Consider the following 13,229-nt stretch of genomic DNA (forward strand, 5'->3'; position numbering starts at 1 on the left):
AAAATCAGTGAATTGTCACTGTCAGCTGTTTGTTTGGTTGTTCAGCCCCGTGACCACAATGGGACTGCACATGCCAGACACTGGGACAGTGTGGTATTTTTGGGGTCCCCAATGAAGGGAGGAAATTATGAATCTGACTCTATGTTCTTAAAAGAGTAATTTATTATTATGTTATGTTATGTTATGTTATGTTATGTTATGTTATGTTATGTTATGTTGTGTTATACTAAAACTGCACTAAAGAATAGAGAAAGGATACTTACAGAAGGCTAAACAAGATACTAACCAAAAACTCGTGACTCTCTCCTCAGAGTCTGACACAGCCTGACTGTGATTGGTCTTTAAGTCAAAACAATTCACATGTTGGATAAACAATCTCCAACCACATTCCAAAAGAGCAAATCACAGGAGAAGCAAATGAGATAATATTGTTTTCCTTTTTCTCTGAGGTTTCTCAGCTTCCCAGGAGAAGAATCCTGGGCAAAAGGGATTTTTCAGAAAATATGACAGTGACCGGACAGTTCTTTAAAAAATTGAGATGTGTGTGCTGTACTACAGAAGTGCATTAAAACAGTCAGGAAAAATAAATTTCAATTACTCAAACCCCACCTTTCTTCCTGGACTGGCCCTGCTGAGGAGCACATCCCAGTTTAGTTTATTTTTATCCTGGCTGGAACCTGACACAGCCACGTGGCATCCCTCACCCTTATGTAACCCAAGGCAGATCATGTCTTTTGATCCTTCTACTCTCTGACAGCAGGCTAGTGTGGAAGTTTGGAAGAGCTGCTTTCACCCAAGGAAATTATTCCAGATTTTCTTGGTCAAAATAAATGTTCCTTCCAGCTCCTGAGCAGCCATTAATTTTACATCACAATTTTACTCCATTGCTTGTCAGTGCCATTGCAGTGAAGCGTATTTTAATGATTTCCAGTGTTCTTTCTGTGGCAGCCAGGAAGAGAAAACTGTGTAACACCAGCCTAAAGCAGGCAGCTGTCAATTGCTCCAAAATCCTGTACACTTAAAAGCGCAGGAGCATGAGGGCCCTGCTGCTGGATTTCATAAGTTCACAAGCAGAATTATAAAGCAAATACTTCTGGGTTAGTCCCAGCAGTTGCAACACTGGGTGTAGTGAAAGGCATTTTTTTGAGGAGAGAATGGTTTCAGCCATGTGGATTTTTTCAGATTTGGTTTCTGCTTTGGAGCAATTAAAGCTGCCTGAGCTCTTGTTTTATGATCCCCAGGGCCCTGTCTGTACTAGGGAGTAAAAAAATATCATAGTACTGAAAACTGGCCTGTGATCTCCTGTGCTGATTGATAATTCCAAAAAAATGGCACAGTTTTGGCTTATGCCAGATAATATTTATCCAGACAATGCAGAAAACAACTCATTGTCCAGAATGGTTTCCAGTGAGCAGCTCACTGACCACTGCCAGGCTTTGGAGAGGGAAGGAGAACTGAGATGCCCAGCTGTGAAGCAGGCTTGGCTTTAAGAGCAGAGGATGGTCCTCACTCATCCTTGTTTTGTGATACTGCATTTAGAGATAACCAATGGCACCATCAGATTTGACCAGTTAATTTTTTTTTTAATTAAATTCTGTAACTGCTTACCCAGCAAAATCATTCTGTGACCTGAGAATTAAATGTATCCTCCCCAAAAACTAAATTTTCAGTCACAATGTGTGACCAGCAACATCGCTGGAGCAGCGTTTTCTTCACAAATTGGCATAAATTTGTGTTTAAGAAACATAACTGAAGACATTGTTTTCAGAAGCAACTGGAATTTCAAAAGTCAGCCCTGCCCCAGCTAGTCATCCCCAGAAGTTCAAATGAACATGAACATTTAAATCTTTTAAATCTTTTTAAAGCTTTTATTCAATGAAATAAATCATTTCTATTCAGTACTAATTTCCAAGCTGAGAATTTTTGCTGACTCCGCAAATGCATGTGCTCTCAAGTGTTCTTGCACAACCCTGGTTTTTGTCAACTGAGTTGTGCAAAAGTCTCTGAGTGATCTGGGTGACAGGGGGGCTTCATAAGTCACTGTGTTGCAATCTGGAGGATAACTCAGGAGACACCAAAGGCATATTTGGGCTTAGAGAATTCAATTAATGCTGGCTTTCCACAGGGCAGGTTTCTGCCTTTTGTTTCAAATCCCAGTATGAATCTGTGAGGCTGGCAGGCAGCAAGAAAAGTAAGGGTTTCTTTTCTTTTCACACACAGCAATGAGGCCAGCTGGCTTTTAAAAATAATATCTTTTAAAGCAAAATTACAATTACAAGCCAAGCAGTATTTTAAAATATGAACTGCTCTGCTCATTTCTTCAGGTCTGTAGAGGAATCGGTCTGTTTTTCACAGATAGAACAAGTAAGTGCTGCCTGAGGAAGTTATTATAAAAAACTTCATACAGGACTGCAGTTGAAGACTTTTCAGACTGTTTTCAGCAGCACTAGTTTGAAACCACATCTCAAGCCTGCTTTTTGAGCTATTTCATCTTCTCCTTCCCCAGCAATAATTTGGAAATATTCTGGCAAAGAGAGAAGACAGTGAGAAACAGGTTTCTGACTTTGCATAGTGAAGAGCATTAAAATAGATGCCAGACTTTTAGCAGGGAAGAGGGTGGGCCTTCTTCAGCCTTACAGCCAGAGTAAACTGATCTTTATGTGATATTTTAATTTGGAGCCATTTCCAAACTCATGTTTCACATCCCACCACTTAAATGTCTGTAGACCCAGGACAGGTTTAACAAAGAAACAGTGAAACTACACCTGGGACAACTTTGACTCTGAAAAAGACAATCTCTCTCCAGGATTTACTGCAAAAGGGAGAGTTTAGTGTTCCAGCTGTTCCACAAACTCACTCACTTCCCTAAGTCTGGGAAGCCCCTGGAAGTATTTTGCCTGTGAGATGAGCTGGCAGAAGGTAACATGGTTCTTCCTCTGCACCAAAATTAGACTCAGTGCTAGAGACATACTGGGGTACAAGGTGAAATGGATTTTTTTCACATTCTAAGAGGTTTTGAGAGATTTCTACGAATTTATAACAAACAGCCAAAACTTAAAAACAAAGGGCATCTTTTCACTTACTTAAATGCATACATATATAAAAGAATTCATGGACTCCAGAAATACACATGCATACCCTGTATAGCTGTGGACAGTATAGCCACTGGGGCTAAATTAATTTGAAACAGACACAAAGACAAATGACTTTTTTGGTTTATTTCTAAAAAAGAATTGTCTCGTATGAAAATGTACTGGTGTTGAGAAAATATGGTCTCAACAGAAAGAACCAAGCAGCTAAGACTCCACATGTAATTTAACTTATAAATCTCACTTATATTATCTCACTATTTAAGGACTCTCTGAAGAAACTTAATGCTGTAATGCTTCAGTGAGATTTTCTGCACTCCTTTCCCATTTCCTTACATAGTGAGTGGTGTGTGAGATCAGGTTTGGTGGCAAAACCTATTGATAACAACACCAGACCCCAGAGCCCTCCCCGTCCCCGTGTGCCCAGGGCTCCCCCATTCCCTTACCATGGTGTGTCCAGGGGTGTTTCCCTCCCTTTGGGGTCCCTGCTGGCAGGTCAGTGCAGGAGCCTGGCTCTGCAGGGCAGGAGCTCCAGGGCCCAGCCCCAGCACCTGCTGCTGCGCTTCAGCGTCACCGCGCCGGGGACGAGGTCACCCTGCTGCCCCAGCACCCTCCCAGGCAAACCCTCCACACAAACCCAGTGCAGCCAGGGCTGGCATGCTGACTGATCTGGAGCCTGGCCATGGAACACGTTGTACACTGTGCTTTCTCTCACCTCGGGGGTGCACATCACCTGCGACGCACACGGCATTCCAGCTCCCTGTTCTGCCAGCACAAACTTCTGTAGGTGAAAATCACACCTGAATTCCAGTGCAGAAGGCAGAAGAGAGCAAATGAATGGAAAAGAGAAGGATAGAAGAAAAACAAAAATAGAGAAGTAAAAAAGTAAACATAACTACCATTCTTAAGCATGCTTTTAGTGTGTAAACATAGTACCATTTTAGTAAACATAACTACCATTCTTAAGTGTGCTCTACTAGTGCTTTTAAATTATCTCCTGCCTTCTTTATTAACATCTCAATTTACTTCTATTACTTCTCTTTCCATGTGCTGTCAGCAGTATGGAACAGCTTTCAGTACGGACTCTCACTTCTCTGCCCAAGCTCAGAAAGAAATTTGATTCTTACTGCAGTGTTTATTGCAGGACAGATCTGGAGGCATCACCCCAACATTCTGACACCAAATTAGTGCAGTCACCTCCTCCACTTTGCTCCTTCTGCACTAGTTCACCACTGGAAAGCAGCAGCTTCTCTCAGTAGGGAAATCCTTGTGGTTGCAACCCTTAAGTAACAAAAGGAAGGCACACTTAATTGCTTGAATCTGCATCATGTATCCCCTGACTTTATATATCAACTGTTTATGATGATGTTTAATTTCTAAAATGTAGGTTAGTCTGCTCTGACATGATGATATCAATAGATTGTTCTGCCACTGGCAACCAGCTGGCAACCAGCATAGAAGTATCTTTAACACCTACATTTTTACAGTGACAACTAGAACTAGTTCATACTGGTTTTTATAAAGTCACTTTGGTATAGTCTTCATTTTGCTGCTCTTTACATAAACCTGCAAATCATTACTCTTTGCTGGATTCTTGGAAAGTCATGATGGATGTTGGCATTGAACCTCTGTGGGCAGAAACCTCTGCCATATGAAACCTAAAGCCTTTTTCTCTAAAGACAGACACATCTCTGAAAATGGCATTTTTGAATAATCTAGAACTCAGAAGTACTGCTGTACTGGTTTAACCCCAGCTGGCAACCGAGCACTGAATCAGAAGAGTCAGGGAGAACCTGTGGGTTGAGATATAGTTTAACACACAAAGCAAAAGTTGTGCACACAAACAAAGCAAACCAAGGAGCAGATTTACATTTCCCATGGGCAGGCAGGTGTTCAGATACAGCCAGGACCGCAGGGCTCCATCACTCTGAATATGATGTTTGATTTCTCCTTCTTCCCCCAACTCAATATGGTGGGCAAACATGCTGGAGATTGAAATACATCAAGAGGCCAATGAGGAACAGTTAAATGCTTTTCCTCCTCTACTGGATGTACATCACTCCCTCCCTACAGGCTCATTACCGGAATGATTCACCAGCAGTGTCAGAATCATGGATTATTCTAGAACATTATTATGCCATTTTACAATACAGTGCACTCTTAGCTCTTAGGTGATCACACAAAAATCTCTTTTCCTTTTAATTTGGGATGTGTCTTTGATTTCCCACTCATTTTAATACCTTCCTCCGTAAGCGAATGAAGATTTGAACATTTTCCTGGTGTTCCTGTGTAATTGTTTTCTGTTAGTTTGTTGCCACCTGCTGGAAGAACCAGGAGGATTTCATTTCAGGATTTCTGAACTTCCCAAGTCTAGTAATTAAGTACCTGTATAACACTGCTACATTGATAAAATACTGGTTTTCAGGCATTATCCCTGAAGAGAACTGTGTTATGCATTTTTACTTTTTATTTGTAGGTGTTCTCTCCTAATACAGCAAGGTCAGAAATGTAGTTAGTTCTAATATAAAGATACATTTATCTAATAATGATGAATACCAGGTACTTTATTCTTGGTAGTATTGCTCTTGGCCATGCCAAAGTGCAGACTTACACTCTGCCAACATCATCAGTGGATTAGATCTCATCAGATTCACACTGAAGACATTTTCTACTCAATTCAAACATGCTGAAACTATGAAACAATATGAAACAATTATTGAAAACTTTGATATACTTTGTAGTGTATCAATACAATAAACCCTTTTTTTTCACGTACTCAAATCACAGCACAAACAAGCAACTCTACAGAGGTAAATCAGTAGTCACTTTATTATAAAAATTACATACTGCAGTTTTAGTATTAATTGCAAAAAAACCCTGATAGCTTATTTCTGCCTTCTTGCTCTCTCATGATGAATTAAAAACAATATACATTCTAAATCAGTAGTACTCCAATGAAGTAAAGGTTACCAACATACACTTAAAATAAAGTTTAATGTTAGAAGTCCTGGTAAATGACATTTAACAGCATTCTAAAAGCTATGTATGGTCTGTTGAAACCACTGGTCCAAACCAACCTCCAGAACAGCATCTCTGCCATCCACCCAAAAATGATGCCAGAAGACTACAGCAAAAAGTATGCATTACCTAACAGTCACTTAGATCAGAATTTGGCCTGACTTCAGAGTGAAGTTTGCCCTCTCATTAACTGGCTTACAAAGGACTCAACCTGAGGCCTTGCAAAGCAGGGGGGCAGAGGACTGATCCTGGTCATTGCTTGGAAGAGCTCAACTCCAGACAGAGCATCTGTGTTTCATTCTATCTGATTTCACATCAAGTGTTGGCTTCAGTGTTGTAACTACACTTACAGCTGGATTAAAGAAAACATTTTGCAATATCAAAGGCTGCTCTTCCGTGGGTGTGCAGAGTATATAAGAAATTACTTTTTTATATGGAAAAGCTATAGGCTACTTGACCTGGTGTAGAGTCCTGGTAGAGACAAAACTTTGGGGAAGCATATGGGATTGGTTTGGGTTTTAAAATCTCTTGAGACAACTAGGTAAGATCATTATTACACTCACAAATAACCTGAGTTTGTCTGACGATAATGCTGGGGTGTAGCTCTTTTTGGGATAATTTAAGATGAAGCAAACAAGTACTTTTAGTAGTGAATATGAGACTGTTTGCAAAGTGCCCCAGCAGGGAGCAAAGCAACAGTCTGAGGGTGCCAACACCCCCTGTGTGAAGAAAACAGCAACAGCCACCACCTTGGAGAATGGTTATTGCTAGAGTTATTGCACTACTGCTGCAAGACACCACACTGGGATCTGCCCTGGCTGCCTCTCGTGGCTTTGGGGTGCTCCCACCAAAAGGCTGCTCTGAGGACATTTTGTAGTTTGGGCTGGCATCAGTGAGTTTACACCCCTTTGGCACAGGTGCTGGCATGATAGAGGCAAATTTGTCCCTGGCTTCTCACTTTTAACTTGACCCCTCCAGCACAAAACAGTTTAAAAGCATTATTTTGTTAGATCAGTGCTCCCTCCTTGGAATTTACCTTTGTCAATTGATGATGGATGAATGGATGGAGGAGAAATTAATTTATCACCCCAAACCTCCAATTTCTGCTCCAAGTGGTCAGAAATGGAGCTGGTCTGGTGATAGACCTGCAGGTGTACAATTTTCCTGCCACTGATCTGGGGAAAGTTTTGTGATGTCAGAGAAGTATCTCTTTCTATTAAAAAATCCTCTTTTGTTCTGAATGACAGAGCATTGCTACATGACTCCCATCTAGCTCAGGGCTTTGGGTACTGGGGACCTGGGGAGCAATTCCAGATAGACAGAGAGACTTTTTGACATCTACATAAACAAAGCCAGAGGTAGGGAAAGAGCAAAACAAAGCAACAACTTCAGTTGTTCAACTAGACAATAACATAGAATATAATTTAAAAAAATAAAGTCTATTTCCTTACCACCACCACCAAGTGCTTCTAGGAATGACTATGCATCAGGCAAGCACTGAGTGCTGTAATTTGCAAGAAGAGTAATTTAAGAAGAGTAGATACAACACAACAGTCTCTGTGGCCCACCCCCTCATCTTTCTGGCTTAAATATGATTAAAATCCAGTGTGCCTGTCCAAAGAGGCATCAGTCACAAGAGAAACCATGGCTTTCAAAATGCAATAGGCTTGAATTTCTCCTGTATTTTTCTTCCATGTGCTTGTCCTCAATCCCATGCTGCAGGAACTGGGCTTTTCAGATGTCTTCAGGGAAAACAGAATATTCCCCTAATCACTGGTCCTCCAGGAATTGCACATGTTCAGAGAACTGCTCAGCATTTGCAAGGATGAGAACTTCTTCCACAGCTCATAACTGGCTACACAACCCTCACTCAAGAGACACATCCAAAGCAAAGTGTTGGAAAGGAGGATTCTTAAATTCTTATTCAGTTGTAGATATAGGAGTGGCTGTACCCTAGTGCTGGACAGGACCAAGCAAAATGTCAGGAATTTTTGCTGTGGCTTCGAAATTCATCCACCACCATTCCCTGTCTGAAGAAACTCCAGGAGTCCACAGCTCAGATTTGAACATGTTACAGAGCCTGGTAACATGGCCAAGACAAGGTGACACTTTGAGTGGGGGCAGACACTCAGTCTCCAATTGGAGGCCTGTGGACTGGAGAAAGCACAGCTGCCCAAGCCTGTCGGAAGAGCTGGACCAGTTTGTAAATGAATGGCAGGGATGTAGGAGAAGCTGCAAAACAGAACAAAAAGGTAAAACTAATTGGTAAAACTAGCTAGGTAAAACTAACATACACTAAACATACTAAGAAAGAACTACCCCCAGCTAGAATTAATAAAAACCAATTTCTCTTCCCTCCTTTGATGAGGAAAAGGCTGAGTCTAGGACAGCTCTGCCTGTCTCTCACAGTCTGTACCTTGGCTGCTGGAAAGAGTTTGCAGAAAATTGGCATTTGTGGAGCTTCATCTTTCTACATGCACTTCAGCTTCAACACATTAAGTTCCTAGTCACCCAGATTTTTTGTCTCCCTGAGATATTTACACCAGATTTATTAGAAATAAACTCATTTCTTCTCCATAACCACAATGGAATTTTAAAATTTGGAAATCTTAATCCCATACCTGGGTCTAATCTCACCACCACCAGGTACAGCAAAAAAGTGGCCAAGAGCATCTTCTTGTAAGGAAGTAAATAGAAGTGGTTTGACATGGACCTCAGTGTTCTACGTAGCAACGTCAGCATGGTCAGGAGCTTTTGGGACAGCACTCCTGGAAAACAGAAAGGCTGTTAGGGCAAAGTAAAGTTTAAAAAGTAATCACACAGATATAGTCAATAAGAAGCTAAGGTAGTGGCAGTCTGACTGCATGAGAGTTGGATTTGGTTTGGTTTTTTAAACAACAGAGAAACAGTACAATTTTGTAATACACTTCATTATACTTCTTTTTTAGGCCCCTAGTTTACTACAACATGATCTTATACCAAAGTTGTGCCAGGGAGAAAACATCCAATGATTTACAGCTCTGTAGAAGAAGCAGTACTTTAAATGCTAGGGATTGTTCTACTTGGACTCAACTCTAAATGGAAATGAAGCAAACTGTACACAGAGCCAACAAAACATACCCCTAAAGGATTGCCAGGTAGTCTTACTTTTCCTCTTTTTACTTTAAAAAAAAACAACCCAAACCAAAAACTTTTGATCCTAGGCATTAATTGTCATTTCCAGATGTTGGCAGAGACTAAATATGCTTTTCAATTCTCAGCAAAGATATCACTAAGTCTTTTATTTCCTGCTGTGATACACAACGGGAATTCCTCATAGCCTGTTTATCATGGCAATATTCTTAATGCGCAGTCAATACCTCACCAGTTTGAAATGAAACTGAAATTAAATGAAACTGAAATGACATGAAACTGAAGTGAAACTGAAACTGTAACAAAGGGGCACGAACAACAGAGGGAAAACCCACCCAGAAGCGTTTCTGCGGCTGGGTCCTGCTGCTCCTCAGCCCCCGGGCGTGTCTCCTCCTCCTGCCTCCAGCGGCCGCGGCTGTCGCCGATGGTGCCGAGGAGCTGCAGGCGCCGCTCGCTGTCCAAGGCGGGGCAGCCCCGCACCAGCTCCTCCGCGGGCCCGAAGCGCCCCAGCGGCAGCAGCACCTGCGCCAGGTACAGCTCCAGCAGCGAGCCGAACTCGGGCAGACTCCGGTTGGCCTGGGATCCCAGCCAGCTGCTGCCGACCTCCAGCATCACCTGCGGCTCTCCCACCTTGCTGTACAGCAGGATGCTGGGATGCAAGGGAGAAGTATGAGAAATCCCCGAGTCCCTGTGGAAGCTGACATCACTGACAGATATTACCCGTGAGGTATCAATCAGGGTCTACATCAAAGCACAGAAAGAATTCTGAGGCAGCCAACAGGTGCAGCTATTGAGGTTACTCTCTCGAGATCACCCATTTTAACCTTGATCACCATGAAGCAATCTTGCAGGCATGCTCCAGCACACACACAACAGGCCTGTGCCAGATCTGGCTCACACCACACAAAGTGAAATATCACGCAATACCCAAGCCTGGCCTGCAGTTATACCTAACACAAGACCCCATAAGATATATGCTGTATATCTGACAGCAACAGACAGAAACTCACCACAGCTCCAGAACTTTTGGAGGCAGATGCTCAGGGACATGGTAGTACTGCAGGACCCAAGACAGAACTTCTCTCCACCGGTTCATCTCGGCCAGCGCCTGGATCCCCACAACACAAAGGGAGCATTTCACTTCTGCAAAACTGGTGAGGAACAGACACCCAAATAAGTGGTTCTTACAGCCACATTTCCCCTTGCATCCTCTCCGGTGACCTTCAGTGAACACAGTTCTCTTCTTCCCCTCTATTTGTCCCCTTCAAAAAGGCCAATTTGACCTCCGAGAATATGGACTGTGACTGCATCTCTGAGAGAACGAAGGGAAGGCTCCTGGGCACACCGCATTTCCCCCAAAAACGCACAGATTAAACATTTTAATATTGACAGGGCTAAAAGAAACCCCAAAGCAGTGCAGGCATGCCCTGAAGTTGGGAGCCAGCCCGGCGCTGATGCGGCACCGAGCAGCGTCCCAGCACCACCCCGTCAACCCCTCACGCCCGCACCTCTCGTGGCCGGGGCCGGGGCCGGGGCCCAGGCTGTCGCAGCCCGCCTCGCAGCGCTCCACGGCGGCGGCGAAGTCGCGGTGCAGCACCAGCAGATCCGCCGCCTCCTCCAGCAGCGCGGCCGCCTGCGCCGGCCCCGGGGCCCAGGCGGGCGGCTCGGCCCTCATGGCACCGGCGGGAGGGCTCTCCCCGGCCCCGCACGGGCCCGGCTCAGCCTCCGGCTCCGGCTCCAGCGCCGCCACCGCCCCCGCCGGGGCCCGGCTCCGCTCGGCTCGGACAGGCACCGGAAAGCCGGGATGGAGGCGCCCGGCAGCGGAAGGGCCGTCCCGGAGAGCATCCCGGCCCCGCGGGCCGCCGGGACGTGTAGTCACGGCTGCAGGAGGGCATGGACCGGGGTCGGGGGGCAACGGGGATGGCTGCGGGGCTGGAGCATCCCTTACGAGGAAAGGCTGAGGGAGCTGGGTCTGTGCAGCCTTGGGAAGAGAGGACTGAGGGGGGACCTCTTTAATGTGTATAAATACCTAAAGGGCGGTGCTAAGAAGATAAAGGCAGGCTCTGCTCTGTGGTACCGAGCAATAGGACAATGGCAATGGGCAGAAACTGATGCACAACAAATTCTACTGGACAGGGGGGAAGAACTTCTTTAGTGTGCGGTGACCGTGCACTGGAACAGATTGCCCAGAGAAGGTGTGGAGCCTCCCTTTATGGAGATATTCCAGAATCACCAGGATGCATTCCCGTGCCGTGTGCTCTGCAATGCCCCTGACTGAGCAGGGAGGTGGCACAGGATGACCCAGTATGGTCCCTTCCCTTGCTGTCACTGTCACTCTGGGGGGATCAGCGGTGGCAAGCGGGCACTCCGGGAGCGCTCCGAGCGGCTGCGGCCGCAGCTCCGGGACCGGGATCGGTGCCCATCCCTGCCACAACGCGCTCCCTTCATCTCCTCCCTCGCGTGGCTGCCCAGGCAAAGGGAGGAAGGAACAGCCCGTCTCGGCTGTTCTGCCCGCGGCCGCCGGGCGTCAGCCCAGCCCCGACAGTGTCCCAGCCCCGACAGTGTCCCAGCCCCGAGGGTGTCCCAGCCCCGACAGTGTCCCAGTCCCGAGAGTGTCCCAGCCCCGAGAGTGTCCCAGCCCCGAGAGTGTCCCAGCCCCGACAGTGTCCCAGCCCCGACAGTGTCCCAGTCCCGAGAGTGTCCCAGCCCCGACAGTGTCCCAGCCCCGAGAGTGTCCCAGCCCCGACAGTGTCCCAGCCCCGAGGGTGTCCCAGCCCCCAGAGGGTCCCAGCCCCGAGAGTGTCCCAGCCCCGACGGTGTACCAGCCCCGAGGGTGTCCCAGTCCCGAGAATGTCCCAGCCCCGAGAGTGTCCAAGCCCCGACAGTGTCCCAGCCCCGACAGTGTCCCAGCCCCGACAGCGTCCCAGTCCCGAGAGTGTACCAACGAGCCCCGAGAGTGTACCAGCCCCGAGAGTGTACCAGCCCCGAGGGTGTCCCAGCCCCCAGACGGTCCCAGCTCCCCTCGCCCCGGGCAGAGGCGATGCTAACGGGAGAGCGGGCCGGTGATGGATGCTCTCCGCTCCCGGCCGCCTCTTCCTCCCGGCACCTCTCCCCCGGCTCCCCGTGTCCGCAGTTCGGAGCACATCACGCTGTTAATGCAGCTCGGGTGTAATGACAGCGTCCCCAGCAGCACCCGGCAGGCAGCGGTTCGCATTCTCCTTGGGTTGTTATTTAAAAACAACAGGGTGTCTTGGTTACAAGGTAATTACCGCAGTCAGCGCAAACGCTCTTCAAAAATGGATCTCTACAGGAGAGACAGGATTGATTTATCCTGAAACCTTTTTGAACAACTGACACATTTATCTGTCCCCCTACTATGATTATGTAATTAAAACATCAAATGGGCAAATACAAAACATGCTAAAGAGTGAAACATATCTTACAAAGGGGATTTTCTATACCATCTCAGTGTGGCGAATATGATTAAAAGCTCTCTTTTTCTAGGTAGCTGTTTCCAGGAGGCAGGACCATGTACCTGCCCCTCTGGGCTGCAGCAGGAGCACTCTGCAGCAGCAGCTTTTACACAGCGGTGCATCCAAGGGGTTGGCACACCGCCCCTAACTGTGGAAGAGGTTCCTGGAGGATTGAGATGAAACCACTGCACAGAAAACATGTGAAAGGGCCCAGCAGCGAGCAAAGGCAGAGGTAAAGGCGTTTCAGATTTCTGTTCCTGTTGCTCAGCTCTTGCAATTTGGAAAACAACATTCCTTTTTGGGAACTACAAGTCCCAAAGTGCACTGTGAGAAGAACGTGCCTCGTACCAGCTAGTGCCCAGCACAAATTCCCAAATATGGATAAGGAATCAAGTTTGAAAAAGACTCTCACTGGCTGGATGCTCCTCACTGAGACTCAGAAAAGGAGTGAGACAGCACAAAAACAAGGTAAGTTTGCATCACTCAAAGATGCTCTTGAAGGATTTCTTTCACGGGG

General features: G+C 46.1%; 1 protein-coding gene across 1 annotated transcript; it reads right to left on the reverse strand.

Moving 5' to 3' along the window:
• Positions 1–5,892: 5,892 nt before the first annotated feature.
• PEX26 (peroxisomal biogenesis factor 26) lies at positions 5,893–10,926 on the reverse strand. Its single transcript, XM_058022507.1, has 5 exons — positions 10,748–10,926; positions 10,250–10,390; positions 9,575–9,888; positions 8,729–8,875; positions 5,893–8,339 (listed from the first exon to the last, which is right to left on the reverse strand). Exons 1-5 carry the CDS (start codon positions 10,912–10,914, stop codon positions 8,236–8,238), a joined length of 873 nt encoding a protein of 290 aa, XP_057878490.1. The 5' UTR covers positions 10,915–10,926; the 3' UTR covers positions 5,893–8,235.
• Positions 10,927–13,229: the final 2,303 nt, after the last annotated feature.

Source organism: Melospiza georgiana, chromosome 4, assembly GCF_028018845.1.
Source record: "Melospiza georgiana isolate bMelGeo1 chromosome 4, bMelGeo1.pri, whole genome shotgun sequence".
Lineage (NCBI taxonomy): Eukaryota > Metazoa > Chordata > Aves > Passeriformes > Passerellidae > Melospiza > Melospiza georgiana.

Coding starts and splice junctions, on each gene's coding strand:
- PEX26 (XM_058022507.1), bottom strand. CDS start 10,914: ATGAGGGCCGAGCCGCCCGCCTGGGCCCCGGGGCCGGCGCAGGCGGCC. Junction 10,391..10,747: donor CCCGGCCCCGGCCACGAGAG/GTGCGGGCGTGA, acceptor GTTCCTCACCAG/TTTTGCAGAAGTGAAATGCT. Junction 8,876..9,574: donor AGCCGCAGAAACGCTTCTGG/GTGGGTTTTCCC, acceptor TCTGTTTTCCAG/GAGTGCTGTCCCAAAAGCTC.